General features: G+C 43.5%; 3 protein-coding genes across 3 annotated transcripts; 1 reads left to right on the top strand and 2 right to left on the bottom strand.

Moving 5' to 3' along the window:
• Positions 1 to 4,659: 4,659 nt before the first annotated feature.
• Positions 4,660 to 6,895, top strand: LOC306760703 (ARF GTPase-activating protein GIT1-like). The gene is made up of 5 exons (XM_079246668.1): positions 4,660 to 4,897; positions 5,050 to 5,126; positions 5,222 to 5,398; positions 6,397 to 6,460; positions 6,596 to 6,895. The coding sequence occupies exons 1-5, from the start codon at positions 4,772 to 4,774 to the stop codon at positions 6,809 to 6,811; spliced, it is 660 nt and encodes a 219-aa protein (XP_079102794.1). The 5' UTR covers positions 4,660 to 4,771; the 3' UTR covers positions 6,812 to 6,895.
• Positions 6,896 to 9,637: 2,742 nt separating this feature from the next.
• LOC306760701 (uncharacterized protein) lies at positions 9,638 to 13,037 on the bottom strand. Its single transcript, XM_079246666.1, has 4 exons — positions 12,915 to 13,037; positions 12,517 to 12,708; positions 11,337 to 12,411; positions 9,638 to 11,259 (listed from the first exon to the last, which is right to left on the bottom strand). Exons 1-4 carry the CDS (start codon positions 12,945 to 12,947, stop codon positions 11,153 to 11,155), a joined length of 1,407 nt encoding a protein of 468 aa, XP_079102792.1. The 5' UTR covers positions 12,948 to 13,037; the 3' UTR covers positions 9,638 to 11,152.
• A 491-nt stretch (positions 13,038 to 13,528) lies between these two features.
• Positions 13,529 to 16,567, bottom strand: LOC306760122 (uncharacterized protein; the record flags this gene model as incomplete). Its single annotated transcript, XM_079245913.1, has 5 exons — positions 16,153 to 16,567; positions 15,992 to 16,069; positions 15,664 to 15,705; positions 15,366 to 15,424; positions 13,529 to 13,583 (listed from the first exon to the last, which is right to left on the bottom strand). Exons 1-5 carry the CDS (start codon positions 16,318 to 16,320, stop codon positions 13,529 to 13,531), a joined length of 402 nt encoding a protein of 133 aa, XP_079102039.1. The 5' UTR covers positions 16,321 to 16,567.
• Positions 16,568 to 19,266: the final 2,699 nt, after the last annotated feature.

The raw sequence follows: 19,266 nt of genomic DNA, 5'->3' as shown, positions 1-19,266 counted from the left end.
GTCCCAGGTCGGGACGCTCCTCCTTCGACCCATGTTCCTGAGGGGGTCCCAGGACGGGACGCTTCTCCTCCGACCCATGTTCACGAAGAGGTCCCAGGACGGGACGCTCCTCCTCCGACCCATGTTCACGAGGAGGTCCCAGGACGTGATGCTCCTCCTTCGACCCATGTTCCCGAGGAGGTCCCAGGATGGGACGCTCCTCCTCCGACCCATGTTCCCGAGGAGGTCCCAGGACGTGACGCTCCTCCTCCGACCCATGTTCCCGAGGAGGTCCCAGGACGGAACGCTCCTCCTCCGACCCATGTTCACGAGGAGGTCCCAGGACGTGACGCTCCTCCTTCGACCCATGTTCCCGAGGAGGTCCCAGGACGGGATGCTCCTCCTCCGACCCATGTTCCCGAGGAGGTCCCAGGACGGGATGCTCCTCCTCCGACCCATGCTCATGAGGAGGTCCCAGGACGGGACGCTCCTCCTCCGACCCATGTTCCCGAGGAGGTCCCAGGTCGGGACGCTCCTCCTTCGACCCATGTTCCCGAGGAGGTTCCAGGTCGGGACGCTCCTCCTCCGACCCATGTTCCCGAGGAGGTCCCAGGTCGGGACGCTCCTCCGTCTCCAGTGTCCGGCGGGGAGGTCGCTCCTTCTCCTCCGTCTCCAGTGCCCGACGAGGAGGTCGCTCCTTCTCCTCCGTCTCCAGTGCCCGACGAGGAGGTCGCTCCTCCTCCACCGTCTCCAGTGCCCAACAAGGAGGTTGCTCCTCCTCCACCAGCATCCGACAAGGAGGTCGCTCCTCCTCCACCAGCGCCCGACGAGGAGGTCGCTCCTCCACCAGTGCCCGACGAGGAAGTCGCTCCTCCTCCACCGGCCCCAGCGCCCGGCGAGGAGGTCGCTCCTCCTCCTCCGTCTCCAGCGCCTGGCGAGGAGGTCGCTCCTTCTCCTCCGTCTCCAGCGTCCGAGGAGGAGGTCACTCCTTCTCCGCCGTCTCCAGTGTCCAACGAGGGGGATCCAGAGCCAGGCCTGCCCCCGTTGTCGCGGCCTCCCGGCCGCCCTCCAGAGCCAGGCCCCCTTGGACTCTTTCCCCGGCCCTGTGCCCCTGGACTTTGTTTTTCCCCTGGTCCCTCCTCCGGGCCCCCTCCTCCTGCCCGTCTCTGGACTCTGGACTTTTTTGGGCCGTCCGGTGGCCGGCCTTTGAGGGGGGGGGGACTGTTAAGATGTGGTTGTTTGTATTTTTTTCTTGGTTCAGGTTTCCTGTTTTATTTTGTAGTATTTCCTGTTTGGTTCCCTTGTTTGTTTTCTAGCTTTATTGATTTCCTGTTCATTGAGTTCACCTGGTCTTGTTTCAGTTCATTCCGTTCATCTGTTTCTTGGTTGGCTTTCCTGTGTATTTATACCTCTCAGTTTCATTCCATGGTTGTTGGATCATTTTGTTGCCCTACCTTGTGATAGTTAGTCCCTTGAGTCTTGGAATAAACCTTCTGGAATCATCATCCCTGTTTTCCTCATCTCTGCGTTTGGGTCCACATCTCCACTGCCACCATAACAAAAAACCGCAGTTATTCTGCATTCCTCTCACTTGAAGCGGGAGATCTGGTACCTGTCAATCAAAAGGACACGACCCTAAATTTGCCAAACTTCGAGATTAAAATTACTTTAAAATGGGTGAGTTAGAAAAAATTCACTCCCCCCACAGTTGTCATGAAGGTAAACCTGACCTATAAACCGAAAATGGATTTTTGAACCAGGCTGTAAACATTTTTATTTCTGCTGTGAAGTTGGTCTTTTTAACATGGGAGTCTATGGGGATTTGCACTGTTTTGCAGCCCCTAGTGGATGAAGGGGGAACTGCAGTTTTATGCACTTCCGCATAGGCTTCACTATTAACCACCAGAGGTTGCCGCTTGGATAATGTTGATCTTTCCGAGGTTAGGCTACTTATGTTAAACCGTTAGCCTTGGCCTTTTCTATTACCCGCATTTGCATTAAGTCCAGTGGAGAAGTGTGTGTAACATTGGAAAACATTCTCAAGAAGGAGGTGTTGCTGTGTGTGTGAGTGTTAGTATGCACGTGCGCACGTCTGTGTGTGTGAATCTTGTAGTAGATGAAATCACCTTTAACGTCAGTGTTGGATGATTTATTCTCGATTTTCAATCGATGCACAGTCTGCATCCAGCCTCTCTACTCCCCACTGCTGTTGATGACACGCTCTATGACTGTGTGGTTGGACTGGCCATCCTCTGCTCCCCCAGACCTGACCCATCTGACCAACCTCTACTTTGACCCTGACTTGATTTTTACGTTGACAGCTCCACTCTCAGAACCCAGACTCAGGTGTGGGTTTTGGAGCGCTGTGGAAACACCCTGGTTTCCTGACATCTGAAGCTGAACCAGTTCGTCACCATCGCCTTATTGACCTTCTTTCTGCCATTTTGCTTCCTGGACAGGTTGCTGTATGCACATGTGAACTAACTTTTCTGACCTTGTCTCTACAGGTGACTCTCCTGCAGATGAAGGCTGCATCTCTGACCCACCCTCCTTTTGCAGCCTTTCACTTCCTCTTTTCTCTCACGGCCCACAGATGGAGAGATTTCCTCCTTGGTCTCTCTCAGGCGTTCCTTGGACCAATGCACTTCCTCCCATGCTGTTGTCCATGCGCATGCGTAAAAATGGGAGACCCATCAGGTCCCCTTGTAGATTCTTTTCACAGGTCCACCCGATTTGGCATGGGCCATTCTGAGGCTCCTCCTCCTGACACAGCCCTGTGTGATAGTAATGTTTTAACATACTGTGCTGATCTCATGTGAACCTTTTCAGGCATTTGCTCACAGGTAGCTGCAGCCATTCCTGAACCAGCATCTAAGCAACTCTGTTTACTTCAGCCTGGAGACTTTGTCTTGATGAGAAGCTTCAAACGTCAGTGCTGGGATCACCCATTTCAAACTCTTCTGACAACCCAGACAGAGGACCGTGCTACTTGGGTGCCTATAGTGTCCAACTGCCGTGTCATCGCTGCAAGAAGTTTCCTGCACCGACCGCAGCTCCCCGGCTTGCTGCTACACATGACGCAGCAGAATAACGCACCACCCAACAGAGGGCAGAATAATCCCTGTGGTAGCGTGGATAGTAAGACAGTCTACTCTCACACCTGAAGACCAGTCGCGTTCTCAAGCAAGATCAGTGATAAAGACATGACTGCTACACCTACGACAGGGGCAGAATAATCCCCAGGTGTAGCATTAGCTGTCAAGGTAGTCCACCCTTGACAGCCGAAGTCACAGACAACGCACTCAAGCAAGATCAGTGGGAGGTGAAAAAAGCGCTCTACTGCACCAGTGGCGTGCCAAGCTCCTCCTCTTCATCACCATGTGGGAAACAGGACCATGGCATCCATTTAGGATGCATGGGTGGCCACTGGGAAGGTCAATGTTTATTCTGGGAGTTGTTTCAGTAGCAATGGTACTGCTTATTCGCACGCTCCGGATGGATTTTGACTAAAGGGGACATCTTAATTCTAACAACGCGTCATCCAATTCCACCATACGTCGCCCTCGTTCCTTGAATACAAATAGCGCCACTAATAACACCCTGTCTTTCATCCTGCCAGTAAATAGCTCAGCCGAAGTATTCATTCCATGAAATGCCCTTAAGGCACAGAGGGGGTCATACGATGTAGATATGCCGACCGGCCGTGGTACACGTTTATACACACTTTAAATGATTGGACAAACCTAATAGGCGAAACTACGAATGACTGGTCTCTGCATTTCCCGCCCTACTTCTCATTAACCAATCCTTCTCTTTCGGAGGTCGAGCCGTGCACGATCCCCACTGAAATTCTCCCGTGTTAAAAAAAAAAACCGATTTGACATCCTAACAGTTGGACGCGATGAAGTGCACAAGCACGACCTTCAGGAGAAAGATGGATCTAAACGGAGAAAGTTTAATCTTATCTTCTGCCTGGCAATGCCTCTGATGTTCTGCTCTGTTGCCTGCACACTTTACAGCCTCCCAGGTAGCTCTCCTGCAGCAGCCTAAACCTGGAAAACACACACATTTACAAGTGCATGAACACACTTGCATTTAAAAAAAAAATATATATAGAAACATATGTTTGTTTTCCAACCAAGTAGGGAAACATGTTCAACGAGGTTTCTGATGGTATGGAGAGCTCTTCAGCCTTTTGTGTCGTGACAGCAAGCAAACACAGAAAGTCAGCTGCACTCTTAATCACTCAGTCTGATGGAAAACATCATCAGCGTCCGCCTCACCATCTCTCTTTGCAACGTTTTACCTGTTTGTCTGTTTTCTGTCTCTTCACCTTCTGTCTCTCCGTCGCTCGCTGCAGTGCAGCCGTGCATCCTCCGGATGTAAGCATCCTGTCTGTCTTTGCACTGCTTGCCATGTCATCTTCAGCATAGGATGTGTGTCACATGCTGCTTAATGTGCACTGTAGTTTTGCAAATTATCTGCAGTAAGTGTGCTGGTAGTGTGATTCTTTTTTTATATATATATATATATATATATATATATAGATATATAGATATATAGATGCAAAGTAGAAGCTCGTAATGATGTAGTGTTCATGGAGCTGAGTTATTAAAGTAGAAAGGCATGTAGTCATGATGGGACGATGCGTGAGCTGCTGGTTTTTTATCTGGATCTTGTTTCTCTGCTGTTTATCTTCTTTCTCTTTGTCCTCGCTGCTCTTTTCCTGCCTCGGCTCATTTTGTAAATTTCATTTGTCTGATCTTTCAATTTCCCCCCTCATCTCCTCCTGATGTCATCTCTACTCCCCCTCCCCCTGTTCCCTCTGTGTGTTCCTTTGTCTTTTCAGGTAAGGAAGGGCGGCACGGGAGGTCCAGGATCGTATGGAAGCCAACATCTGTCTGGATCGACATACATGGTGAGCGATCATCAGAAGGTTTAGATCAGACTTTGTGTGTTTTACTTGATCAAAGTGTTCCCTGTTTTTCCTGAAAACTTGTATCTAACTAAATGAGTCAACCAGGATGTTGTGGTTAATTTTTCTGAATTGTTCCCATTCCATCTCTTTAGGTCCCGAAACCAGAGAAACACGGCAGTGGCACAGACAGCGACTATGACAACACGCAAACATATGATCATTCACTAAGGTTAGATTCATTAAATGTGCTGTTTGTAAGGTTTTTTTTGTATTTTTTTAATGGTTGCATGAGATCTGATAAGAATCCAAGTGTTTTTTCTTTAGTACCGCTCGCAGCAGTGAAGAAGAGGGTCGTGGTGAGTCTGAGGAAGGGGGAGTTGGGGATGCAGGAGAGCCAGATCCTACCCTGCCCTGCACAGAGGATGTTATACTGAAGACTGAGCAGGTGACTAAGAACATCCAGGAGCTGCTCAGAGCTGCTCAGGAGTTCAAACATGAAAGGTAAGCCAAAGACTCCCCTGAAACAGTTTAAAACAGATGTTGTTCCATCTGTGGCAGCCTGACAACCCGTCAAAAAACCACTGTATTACTGTAGATTGTTCATATAAACCAAAACCTGCTTGAATAAAACCTTGCCTGGATGTTTTTCCTGGATTATTCCTGCAGCTTAAAAGTGCCAGTAACTGCTTGTGGTGCTGTTGTGACATCACATTTGTCTTATGCAGCAACAGATGGACTTGCTCATTCTCAGCCTGTAAAGCAGGAGCTGGAACTCTTGGCCTTGAGAGCCGTCGTCCTGCAAGTTTTAGATGTTTCCCTGTTTCGTAGCACTTGAATTAAATTGTAAGTCGCTGTGTAGAACTCGATAAGCTGTTTAATTTAAGTCAGGTGTGTAAATGCAGAGAAAAACCTGTATTTATAGGACAGTGGCCCTCAAGGACCAGGGTCCCCACTCCTACAGTAAAGTGTTCCCAGCAGGGATCATAAATTTAACCTTTTCCGGAGTAGCAAGAGGCAAGGAAACTTATTTGGATTGGTGAACTAAAAGAAGTACTCGTGAACTTTGGCAGATGACTAATTCAGCATCTGTCTTGAATCCTCCTGATTCAGCTGTAATGCGATGCTTCAGGCTGGAAAATAAGTTGAAGTGTGGTTTCCCAGCCTGCTGGGCAGGGTTATAGTTCCAGGAATGTACAGAATGAATATAATCGTGCCATCAAATCGAGTCAGAAAAGCATATTTTAAGATCAGAAAGTTACATGCTACTTTTAAAGTTTCCAAATTGGCTCTTTTATCTGTAAAAGTATCACACTCCTGTAACCAGTAACACATCGGTTGTTGTTTATTTGGCCATACAGACAACCTCGCCGCTTTGCTGTGGATCACTAAGAGGCTCAGAGCTGAAGTTTCTCACAAAGCTTGACGTCTCTGTTGCGGCTCGCAGTAAAACATCTCATCACCCGAGTCATTGTTTTCATCTTTCTCATTTCTCTCCTCAGCTTTGTTCCCTGTTCTGAGAAGATCCACTCAGCTGTCACTGAGATGGCTTCCCTCTTTCCCAAAGTAGGTTCTCTCTGCTAACGTTTTATTTTTACCCTCCGTTTTTTTCTGGTTGCAGTCTGTCTTATCTCGATCAGTTCACATTCTCTGCCCGTCCACCCCATGAGCTGGCCTTTGATCGTCTCTATCTCTCCGCAGAGACCGGCTTTGGATGCGGTCCACTGCTCTTTACGCCTGTTGGCTTCCAGTGCCTCTCGGCTGCAGGTGGAGTGTCGTAAGGCGGCGCCCTTGGAGCCCGGGGCCCCTCCGGTGGACTACCAGCTCCTCACTCAGCAAGTCATTCAGTGCGCCTACGATATTGCCAAGGCTGCTAAGCAACTAGTCACCATCACCACTCGTGAGAAGAAACAGTGACCCAGCTGGCGCCTAAACAGAGAGAGGCGGGATCAGTGCATGAGAGGGGCTTTCAGGAAAGCGGGACAGTACGAGCACACTGTGGAGGAGAGGATGAGGAAGGTGGAACGGCAGGGTGAAAGAAAAGATACATCAGGAAGATGCATGGGCAGGAAGCGAAGTATTGATTGTTTTAAAGAAACGCTACGATAAGAAAAAGGAGAACGTCCACACGTGGGAGTGGATGTGGGGAAGGATCCTGCAGCGAGCGAATGAACCGTTGGAGTCAGACGTGTGATAAACCGCCGAAACTGTGACCAGCATACATGAACTACGACGGTGGCGATGTACATTGGACTGGATCCTGAAATGTTCCCGTTTTATTTATTCTCATCCATCACTCGTCGCCCTCTCCGTCCTCCTCCTCCTCCTCCTCCTCCTCCTCCTCCTCCTCGTGCCGAATCCACCCAGAGGAGGGAGGCAGTGTGTGCTGGAAGAGAGGGAAGTGGATAGATGGGCCATGCCATCTCCATCCCTGGCAGGATGGGCTTTCACAGAGGGGGGGGCTCCAGCTTTCTTCTGACACGCCACCCCCCCCTCCTCATCCTCCTCCTCGTCATTGGTGGTACACAGCATGACCTGGCATGTTTTCATCTCTTTCCTCTCTTCTGTTTCTTTTATTTACCCGTCGAATCTGCAGATCAGCCTGATTTGCACCTCTGAGGACAGAGAAACTTTTTTTTTTACTGACTTAAAAACACTTACACTGGAATAATTGTGATTGATTTGTTGTTATTGTTTATCATGTCTATTGTTATTTTTTGAGGGGGATTTTTTTTTTTTTTTGTATTGATAATTTTACTGACTGTAATTTTGGTTTGAACTGTTTATATGTTCATTTTAATGTCTCGAACATGATTCTTAGGGAGACTGGTGGGAGTATGTGGCAGCCTCTTACTGGAATAGAAGTAGACATGCACACTAAAAAAAAATCTGTGAGACGGTCCCCAACATTTATCAAGCGCTCTTCTTCAGGGTGAAGTTTTTTCTTTGTTTGTTTTTTTTGGGCCGGGAGGTTGAACAAGTTGCCAAAGGAGAGTGGATATCGAGACCTTTTCTTTACTCTGTGATGCGTCAGACTCTGGAATGGCACTCAGAGGGCTTCTGCATGCCTGAGTTCTCATCTGAGATGAGATCAAACAGCTCCACGCAGCTCCATGCAAGCTGCACACACTTAGAGGCAACACCAGACTTTCTTCACTTCTGCTCTGTCCACCTGATATACTTTTTGGGGTTTTTTTCCCCTCCCTTTTTCTACCTGAAACCATTTGGGATCACCGACTGTCCTCTTCCCTTTGTTAGCCACGTGGCTGAACACGCCTCTGTAGGGAAAAGTTGTCTGTTAGACTTTGAAATGTATTGTTTGCTATTGAATGCCTTTGCACATCATCTCCTGTTTGACTGACTGACTTACAGCGATCTTAAGACTGCTGAAATGACAATTACTTCCACACACACACACATACATACACACACACACATACTTTCTGGGGGGGGGGTCCGTCATGAAGCTCGGCTCCTTCAGTCATGAATGCCCATGTTTTAGACAAGAGCCATATATATATATATATATGAACATTTATTTTCATGCTACATTTTATATTAAGCTACATGTTAGGGTTGTTTGTGAGATATTTATGTTCATCTTTTGGCCTAAAAGGGCTCCATGCTGTGACATCTGCTCACCCAACCTTCATTCATCTCTTAAATCTTGACACCTGATGTACTTTTTCCAAGTATTGTATGGTTATGCTGTGGTACTGCCCTCGGGTGTAGTCATACTGTACATATTAACAATCCTACTAGAGATCCACGCGAAGCGAAGAGGAACAACACGGATCTGGATGATTTTAGCAGCCTGGTCTCAGTTGCACTATTTTCAAACACCAGCTGGTTCAAGTAGGATCTGCTGAATGCATTGCACTCTCCCAAAGGTCTTAGTTTAAGTACATTAGGTGCAGGATGCAAGGTTTGATTCTGGGATTGGCTTTTTGGGAAAAGGCCTAAAGCGCACTTTGGCTCAGCACTACAGTCATCTCAATACAACTGGACAAAGGGCCCAAAAACGCACACGGCCTCGTCCTTCCGAGAGTTAATGGACACTGCATAGGGTGCCTCTAGTGTGAATGTTAAACGCTTCCATCAACTCATGTTTCTTGACAAACTTTCTACACTTACGTCCAGAATTTAGCACATACTTTCTAACATCCGACACACCCTGAACTTATCAGTTGGACCAATACATGCACAAGTAAAGAAATTTACTTTTTTTTTTTTTTTTTTACACACACATACACACTCTTCTGTTATCGGCCACAGCCATGCATTGTGGCCTGGACTGTTGCTGTCCCTCTTTGTTCACAACTCTGTGCTTTGTGAGATGGGTGATGGGAGAGTTATCTTTGAACAGAAACACATTAAAATCTGTATAAAGTAGAGAAAACAGTGGCTTAAACGGAAAAAAAAAAAAGGTCAATAGTAATGGAAACTCATAAGCTGTACATTTGTAATAAAATAATAAAACAATTTAATTGACCTGGGACTGGCTGCGTTCGGTTTCTTAATGTGTGGATGCTCTTTAGAGATTCAGTCACGCTGATCTTAGTTCATCTGAGAAGCTGACATGAAGCCACACCAAGGCTAAGGATTGCACTAGAAACGTTTTATTCATTTTCATTTAAAAAAAAACAAAAAATACTTAAACAAAAAATACACTTTAACTTCTACATGGGCATGATTAAAGATTTCTACCCTGAAAACAGATCAGATCGTTGTCTTCAGCCTCTGACAGACATCAAACCTATGCTGGTGAAACTAATTTACAGCAAATACAAATTTCCGTAGAAATCAAATGACAAGTTAAAATAGTGTTAGTTTGCTAAACTTCTAATATTGACCAAATAAAAGAAGCAGCTTTGTGAATGGAATTTGATTTTGGCTGCTCAAAATGCTAAGACAGTTTTTATTTTGTTTTGTTTCTAACCTCAGTGTGGAATTCAATTAGACAAATGAAAAGTAGACAAAAACAATAAAATACTTTAATTATAAAAGGGAAGTTGCAATGTTATATATTATACCTAGAAGATATTGCCTTGTTCCTGAGGGCCATGGCTGCAGCCGGGAACCATACCTGGTATATTTCTGTCTTGCAACGGACTTGATGAAGCCTCGTTTTGAACACAGTTTCTTCGCTGTGTTGTGTAGAAGAAAAGTTCATTGTCTTCAGCAGATCGTGCAGTACTGGACAACAGTTATTCCCTGCTCAGAAGCCACCGTCTTGATTAGTTCATTAAACTTATTTAAGTCTTTGGCTCTGATGCTGCTGCAGAGCTGATTGCACTTTCCTCAACAGACTTGTAGAAGATCTGTGTTTTGATTTCTCCTGCTCCTCCTGAAGTCAACAAATATCTCTTTTGTTTACTTTGCATTCAAGATGAAGAGACTGTTTTTCTGCACCATATCACAAATTGACTGACCAGTTCTTTGTACTCAGCTTCTTGTCCATCATTGATGCGCCCCACAACTGCAGAGTCATCAGAGTACTTGGTTGTATGGGAAGTCTGAGGTGTACAGTAAACAATGCTTGTTGCTGACAACCATCACCGACACACAAACTGTGGTGCGTTTGTTAGGTTGTCATGAAGCCAAGTGTTTGTGGAAGTTTCCAACTAGAATTTATGACGTTTCTCATAAAAACGGAGCAGACTAATTTGTATATAAAACATTTAGGAAATCAAAGAACATGATCCTCCAAGTGCTTCCTGATTTGTTCACAATAGAATACACAATATATGAAATATCTAAGACTAATTGCTTTTCAAGTTTTCTATCAATATTGCATTGATGTTGTCATTTTTAATGGCCTTACATGATGTAAAAAACCTGTTTAAATCGTGTGAATGTCAGTTCACTACTATACAAAGCGTTGCTTACAACAGCAACTTTTATCTTACACGTAAAAAAACATGATGATGATAAAACTATTTAAAAAAATAAAATTTAAAAAAAAAGTTTTACTGCTTTGGATCCACTATGATGCCTGTTTGGGAGCTACTGTTTAAAAAGCAGCTTTCCTTTCAGCTGAATGATGGTTCTGATCTCCACTGGTCCAAATGCAACCTGTGAGATAAGTCCTCTGGAGTCTAATTAACCTGGACATCTTAACTAACTGTAACAGACACCTTCAGTGTTTTTAATCTCAAGTTATCACATAGCAATACTTTCTCCTTTCTGATTCCGCTGCAACCAGAAACCTCTGGGACATGTCTGCAAACTGACACGTTGGCCATCCTTCCTGTTGTTCTACGGATGCTCGTCTGAGCTGGAGGAGCTCGGCAGGAGAACGCATTCTTGCCTTTGGCCTCTTTTCCTCCTGCGCTTTGCAATTCGCAACCTCCTGCGGATTACATCTAAAAGACAAAACACGGAAACTAAATGTCTGATCAGTCTCAGCGAATTAAAACGAGTGCCAAGTCGCGGCACCCACCTGCGACGCTGTCGTAGTCCTGCCGCGGGTCGTGCCAATACAGACTGGGCGTGGTCCTCCAGTGGCGGTACAGGCGAGTGTGCAGAACTGACAGTGTGAGGAGTACCAGCAGGAAACCCAGCGCTGCTGCTGCCCACACCGCCTCGTCTGACCTGGGAGTCCTCGGCAGGCCTCTGTGCACAGCAGCGGCGTGGGTCTTGGTGCAGTCGCAGCGTTCTCCTGCTCTGCAGCTGTCGCAGTCCTTGCTGTTGGCGTGGCTGCGGTCGGCCGGTTGGGGGTTTTGTTGCGGTCCAGACATCGACTGGGATTTAGAAGTGGGATTAAACCCAGTGTTTCCCCCTTTTTGGGGCCTGTGTGTGGCCACATGCGTCTGTTCATGCTCCACCTCTCTTTCTTCGACATTGACTGCTTCTTCGTCCTTTCCCTTGCTGCGTTTAGCAGAGTCCTCATCTTTCTGTTTGACTGAGTTTGAGCCGTCATCTTCGGAAGCAACGGCCAAGGCTTCACGCCCGGCTGAACTGATCCGTTTCCCGTTCACACCATCTGCAAACACACCTGTCCCTGCAGAGGCGGCTGCTTGTCTGACATCTATGTCTTCATGACTGGGCGGAAGGGTTTCTGTCTGCACCACTAGCCTGTTTGTCTCAGACTTGGAGGCTCCGAGTCCTACTGAACCAGTATTAAATGTGCTTTTAGAGCCGTTTGAGACCAAACTATTAATGGTCCATGATGTGAGATTCTCGTTTTGTTTCTGGACCTCTGACGGAAGGGTTTGCCTTGGAAAGGAAGCATCTAAAAACGTTTGTTTCTCTGGAACTGAATCTGCTCCAAGTGAGCTGCTGTGATTCTGGGAGGTGGTTTTGCTTGTCTGATTGGTTAAAAGATCCAAAACATTTAAGGTATTGCGTCTTTTGTTATTTTTTCCTTCCGTTTCTCCATTGGCAGCCCTTTTCCCCCTGTTTTTATTTCCCATTTTCATGTGCATTAGTTGCCTCCTCTTCACGTGGAGCTCTGACTGGACGGTTCCTCTCAGCAGAGAAGAGATGGTTTCCTTGCAGCATCGCCTCAGAGTCTCCTAAGGATTTCCAAACACCATTATTTATCTTCCACCATTATAATATAACTGTTTGACTTTTTTTTTTAGTTGCTATATTATGTAAATCAGCTAAATTTTCCCAACCTGCTTGATTGTTGAGCGCTCCAGCCGGTCCGGACCTGCTGACCGGATCAACAGGAGGTTGTACATCATGGTCTGAGCCTCACCATCAGATGCATTTCTTGTGGTTTTTGTGGTCTGCAGCCAATCACAGATGTCTGGCGAGGCCACAGTTCCCAGCTCCAAAGTACGGCCCCAGGATACCAAAGCTAAAGGCTGAGCAGAGTGAACATAACGTCAGAGCCTGTTTAACTCAACATTTAATTAAATAAGTCATCTCTACGAGGAAGAATTAAATCCCGCAGTAACAACTGAAGCAACAACACAACGGTGATCCGTGTGGATTAAGTTTGCTTTTCAGTTGCTTTTGCAGGCAACACGTTTAAAAAGAACTGTGTTTTTTTTTGTTGTTTTTTTTTTACCATATGTCTGCTGAGTTGTGGGTGTGAGGTCATGATGTAGGCAGGCAGACAGGAGCGAGCCAATCCGGACAGAAGATGGCGCTCACGGAGCGGTGCACAAGGATGGTGGAGTAAAACTACAGCTCCGTGCTGGAAATGCAAACATGTAACCATCATTCTCCTCATCCTCCACAACCGGCCTCAGGAAGTAAGACCAACAGTAAAACACACGTTGTTCATTCTTCATCCATTGATAATAATTCTAAACAATCAAACACTCGGTATGTAACATTTCCCCTTTCCGCTCTCATGTATGATAGTTCAGCAGGGAATTTTGTACCTTATTGAATTTAGTTTGCTTTTTTTTTTTTTTTTCTTTGTCTTTGGCAACACTTCAATCCAGTGTTGCCAACTAAGTGACTTTGTGGCTACATTAAGTGGGTTTTCAGACCCTTCGAGTGACCTTTGATTAAAAAATAAAAAAGCGACTATTAACAAATCTAGCAACTTTCTCTGCTGCTTTAAAGAGACTTTTATAGACTGGCATAAACGCAGGTATCTTATTTATTTTCTATAATGAGCGTTGTTGTGCATGCCCCTTCCCTCATCTAAAACACTCGGAAGAGGCTCGGTCTTCAAACAGCAGCAGTCCCACCTCGCAGCTGCTGCTGAAGCAGGAGATGATCCCCTCTGCCCCACGGCCGGGCAGAAAATGAAATCCATAAAGCTGCTACTGGCTGATCCCATACGGGCTAACTGATACATGTAGTAATGTTTTAGTGTCTACTAATGAAGAATGTGAACAAAAACATTTATAAAGAAAAAGCTACAAGTACAGTAACATGCTGTAGACTCTTAGTTTTAAACCATACAACACTTAATAAAAAATAAAAATGAAACAAAGAAAATACTGACATAAGGTTTTTATGTTCTAAACACAGCGAGGGTCTCAAATCATCAATTTTGTGTCTCCCAGCGTCTCTGCCAAAAAATATTAGGGATCCACCAATCCTGATACTGGTATTATGATGATGATATTTTGCTCTTCCAGTCGGCTGGATGCTGTTTATTAATTCTCTAATATTCAAAGCAATCTGTGTTCAGCAGCAGGCAAGCTTGAAAGTATTTCTCAGACTTACTGAAACAATACACTGACTGTTTCAGCTCCTGCAAGGACTGCCAGCTTGGAAATAACATACCAGGGTCTGTGCGGTGGGTTTGTAACTCAATAATTAGCTTGTGTTCCTCTGTTTGCAGTCATTACACCCATCTATGCTGCTATTAATGTCAAATGAAAATAAAACATCCAATAATGCCCCACAACACTATGTTGACTGTGATGCTGCAACTTCAAAATTATGCTTTTTTATTAACAAATGAGGTTAGTCTGACAGAACTTTTCAGTCTTTTGAAGAAGACGAGCAGAGAAACAGAAGCAGGACTAAAGTATGTTAGATTGTGCAGGTTGTTGAGCCACCGCTGAGGAGGACAATACAAGTACTCCCCACTTTCTGCCTTTACTGGTCTGAACGCTCCACTGAAACAAAGGTGATAGTGTTTGAAATAGTGTTTCAAAATCTAAATAAAGAAAACCCTCAAATTTCTACTAAACCCTCGGCAGCGCTGTGTGCAAGCCTTGAATACACTGCAGGGAAAACAGGAAATAGGTGAAGTCATTTAATGAAACATTTATACACTTCATGCTGTTCTAACAAGCTTGAGACACACACTGCCTCAACTCTGGTCATTTCTTTATGTCTGCTTCAGGAATAATCTCTGGGCTTTTTAAAGGCTCTTTATTCAGATGCTGGTTTTGTTCTACTCTCCGACACGAGCGTGGAACAAAAGGCAGCATAACGTTACGGTTCATCCCTCCATAAGACCAAATGGCTCAGACTTTCAGTCTAGTTCCAATTCTCCCTGTTTCCCCTCTTTAAGGGGTTTTTGACAGCAGTGTTAAGACAAACTTTAATAAACTGTAGAGGGACCAAATGAAGCTCCAGATGCATTTCTCTAAGCCTGTGTCGGGTCTTTTCTGGATTTTTGTCCTATTTCTTTATTTTTGGGGGGAATTACTGACAAACTGTACTATTTTTGCCAGTTTTCATAGATGAAACAAAAGAAATATGAACAAATTATGTATATTTATGACAGGCTACTAGCAAGTGGCAAAAATATAACCTGAAACAGAAAACACACTGGTTCCCCCCTTTAGCTCTGTAGGTGCTTTTCTATGCCTAAACTATTTAAAGGTCAGAGTTAAGTAGTTCAATATTCTCTGAACATGGTCAGATATACAAACTACGATGGAATTTAGTGAGGAAAAAATATATCTATGTTCAAAAAGCTTTGATAACGACTATTCCAGACCATTTTAAAAGATTATGAGTTTTAGTTTGATAGTGAAACATAAAGAAACGATAGGTGGAAGGTGTGTGCATAAAACTGTATATCACATGTCTCACTACTTACCTGTTGGGAATGCTGTGATGGTAGGATATAGGCTTATCCATGCATATCTCTCTGGCTGGCTGAAGTAAAAATTTAAAAAAAAAAAAAAAAAGAAAGAAAGAAAATTATATTAAAAGTAAATAAAGACAGCTCTTTAGCTTTTAATTCACATGTAGTTTCTGACCATTGGATTTGGATGCACACTTGTTATCTTGTTTAGCTTTGATTTTCAGATATGGCCAAGTAACATTTTATGTTTGGAGGGTGAAAGGTTGTGAAAGACTCAATAAAATATATGATCAGCAAAATGTTCACTAACCTCTGGATCATACACAGAGTCGATACTTGGAAGTGTCTGTAGCTAGGAAATAAAATGAAAACATTAAGTTGGTGACAGAGCAGCCTGAACAGCATAGAGCATAACAGATGAAGAGTATTTGGTCTATGAGGTGATTACAAACAGTTTAAGGCTGATTTACATTGTGCAAAGTGCCAGATCTCCAGAGTTTTATCTCAATTACTTCCTCATGATTGTTCTGACTTCCCGGCACGATGTGCACGGAACACAACCACAACCAGATGAACCACTGACAGTCAGGAGATAATGTATAACATACGATGGTGAGCTTTGCTATATGCATGCTTACCTGAGTAGATTGTGGCCAGGTAGATGATGCACAGTCCCAATGAGCTGCATCTGCAGGCAGATCTCTATCCAAAGAGACCTATCACACACACAAGCACGTGATCACTGAATATGATCCGTATTTGATTTCATACAGTTACACACGCAGATCTCCAGCCGTACCTTTCCATTATCACATGGTGGTCCGTGAACCGCGGATGCTCCGCAACGGTTCAAGCCGACACACAGTGCAGCCAGGACGGTCACTGCAAGCGGAGGGGACGCGGCCGGGCTCCGCATGGTGAACCAAGCCGCATGTCCAGGCTCATTCACATGGGGATAAATCCGCATTTAGCAGGCGGTCACAGCTTCCTTTTCGTCTTCTGTCGATACAGCAACAGACAGAGGACTGACGCGTTGTTATATCCCAAACTTAACATTTCCTAAACAAAGTAGCGACCATAACAGAATGCAGAGGTGAAGGAGATAACCAGTCTTCCCAGTGTCGGTACTCCGTTTTTAGCTGGTTGTTCAGAAAAAGTAAATCAATTAACGACCTCAGAAGGTATTATGAATAAAACCACTTTAGAATCAAAGTTGGTACTTTTATAACTACCTTGCGCCACAGAGACGCAAAGTGGAAGCTAAAGTCAGAGAGCGTCAATATCACTTCCGCCTGACGCAAGCGTTAAAAAAATAAAGCGATGCGATTTCATGTCGTTATTTTACCAGAAACACAACTCTTGTTAAAATTATACCTGATATTTTATTGTTATTTGCAAAGTTTCATTTATGAAATTATTTCTTAACATTTCTAGTACACAAGCGGAGCAATAAAAAAAAAACAAAAAAAGAAAAAAAAAAAAAAACATTAAGGCATTCCCATAATTGTTTTTTGGAGGAAACCATTTCGACTTTAGGTCTAACTACGGAAGCCGCAATGGAAATTAAACAAGCACCGCTGTATGGCAAGTTTTTTTCATAAACAGCGACTCAGCAAAAAAAAAAAAAAAAACAACAACCAACAAATAAATAAATAAAATAAAATAAAATAAAATATGATAATAATAATAATAATAACAACAACAATAATAATAATAATAATAATAATAATAATAATAATGTGTTGCATTAATCATCAGATAACCCATTAATAATCAGATAACCTCTTCCCGATTTTATCCATTTTTATTAAGAGGGCAATTCTGTAAAAGAAAAATATAAGACACAATAAAACAAACAAAACAGAAAATGAGTAGAATCAACATAAAATACTCGTTAAATTACTCTTAACTACTGAGATTTTCTTTAAATCCTGCTGTGTTTCTGAAAATATACTTCTGTTGAGTGTATATCTGTATTTTCATATTGGGAAACTGCTGAAGCTATGTCGTTGATTTTGTTTGACTTTTTTATGGCTGTGTTCTGAGGAATGCAGTTACTTTGTAAGACTTTATTTACTTTTGTATTTAATACAATTATTAAAGACCACATAAAAAGCTTATTGGAAGTTTTTTTTTTCTTTTGTTGGGTATGTGCAGGAAGGATCTTTGATACCTTTAGAAGATTAACCATGTTTTGCAGCCTGTATGACCTGTTTGGCATAATTTTAACTAATCCCTGAGGTTGCTCATGCTGACACTGCACACACTCCTGCCACTCTGAGTTCCCTGCAGTAAAACAAGCACTACCTCTTGGCAGACCAGCACTGCACAACCCACTAGTTAAACACATCCAGTTTGCCACATGTAAATAAGAGTTTTCTGCTGTCAAAATAAAACCAAAACTGTAAAAGTAACTATAAAATAAACACCTTATACCTGTTGGTGTACTAAAAAGAATTTAAATTGATTAAAGAACATATTCAAATTCATTTATTTAAAAAAATAAAACTGAATTAAATCTTAGATTTTACATTTTATTCTGTCAGACTGAACTTTACTTTGAAACATGTTTAGGGAAGTGTCTGATTACAATCCAATCACACCCACGTGTTTACTCCACCCAAGCTCTGTACAGACACCTCTTGTCATGCAGGTGAGTTTGTCAGAGGAGATCTGGCCTTTCCTCACAGAGTGAGGACTTCAATGGAGTCCACCCTCCCTAAAGGTTTGCAGTCTACTTCTTAACTATATTTTTTTCTTTCTAATGTTATACTTGCTTTTCTTTTGCTTGTAATTTGATAAAAGTATGTTTAATGTGAGTATGACTGGTATAAAATATTTTTGCTTTTCACCATGAGAGGTGTGGTACTTTTATGGATTGGTGCATCCAATAAATAATTCACTGATTTAGTGCAAAGATCAAAAGACAACTACTGACGCACAAGAAGCATTAATAAATGAAGCATCCTGTGTTTGATCTGGATCCCTTCCTGCTTTCACCTGGCTTTCCATTTGAGGAAGTGCTTAAACAAGGAAGTGTAATCATTTGGTTTTATTCTAACAGCATAAGAAAAATGTGTTTTTACAACAGCTGATCTGCCATATAGTTGTAAATACAGTCTGCTTAATACAATTTTTGTGATATAGATTTAGATTCAGCAAGATGGTGTAAGTAAAATAAGAATCTCTAATGTTGTCACCCTGAACTACAAAGCTCCCGATGGAGCTGACCCTGCAGCTGCAGCAGTCCCTCACGGGGGTTTGCAGCAGCCTCCTGTGACAGAACCTGCAGTTCCAGGAAATAAGGATAAAGACAAGGGTCAGCCTGGATGCCCTGCAGGAACTGGAGATGGACTAGTAAGTAAAAGAGAAAATACATCTCCACCTTTAAAATTTTTTCCATTATTATCTATTACAATTTTACACCTACAATACAAAAGAATATCAGAAAACAGTCTTGCTGGTTTATTGTTATTTGCATCGGGCAGTTAATTCTTCAGATTATTACATGTGGCAAATGGTTTGTGTTGCGTTCAGCAGGAGATGTATTCATTAGACAGCTCTCCAGACAGTGACAGTGATGATGAGGGTATCGGCAATAAAGACAAGAAGAAGATGAAGAAAAAGAAGAAGAAGAAGGTAAGCATTTGAAAAATCTCAGTGAGGTGCTGCTAGTGAAAATGGGACTACTTTTTTTTTTCATTACATTTGTCTCCCACCTATGGATTCTATTTTTAGAAAACATAGGTGTGCTTTCCATATCTGTGCTGATGACTGTCAGTAGTGTTACCATTGGATCCTGTCTTATTGATTTGGGGCCACATTTAGTAAAACTGACCGTCACCAATCTGGACGTAAAAATGGACACTAATCTTCATATTTTTCAGCTAAGTAAACTGACCAAGACCAGTCA

This window comes from Telmatherina bonti, assembly GCF_933228915.1.
Source record: "Telmatherina bonti genome assembly, chromosome: 9".
NCBI lineage: Eukaryota > Metazoa > Chordata > Actinopteri > Atheriniformes > Telmatherinidae > Telmatherina > Telmatherina bonti.
Note: the sequence above shows the minus strand (reverse complement) of the source record. Positions and strands in the feature narration are given on the sequence as shown.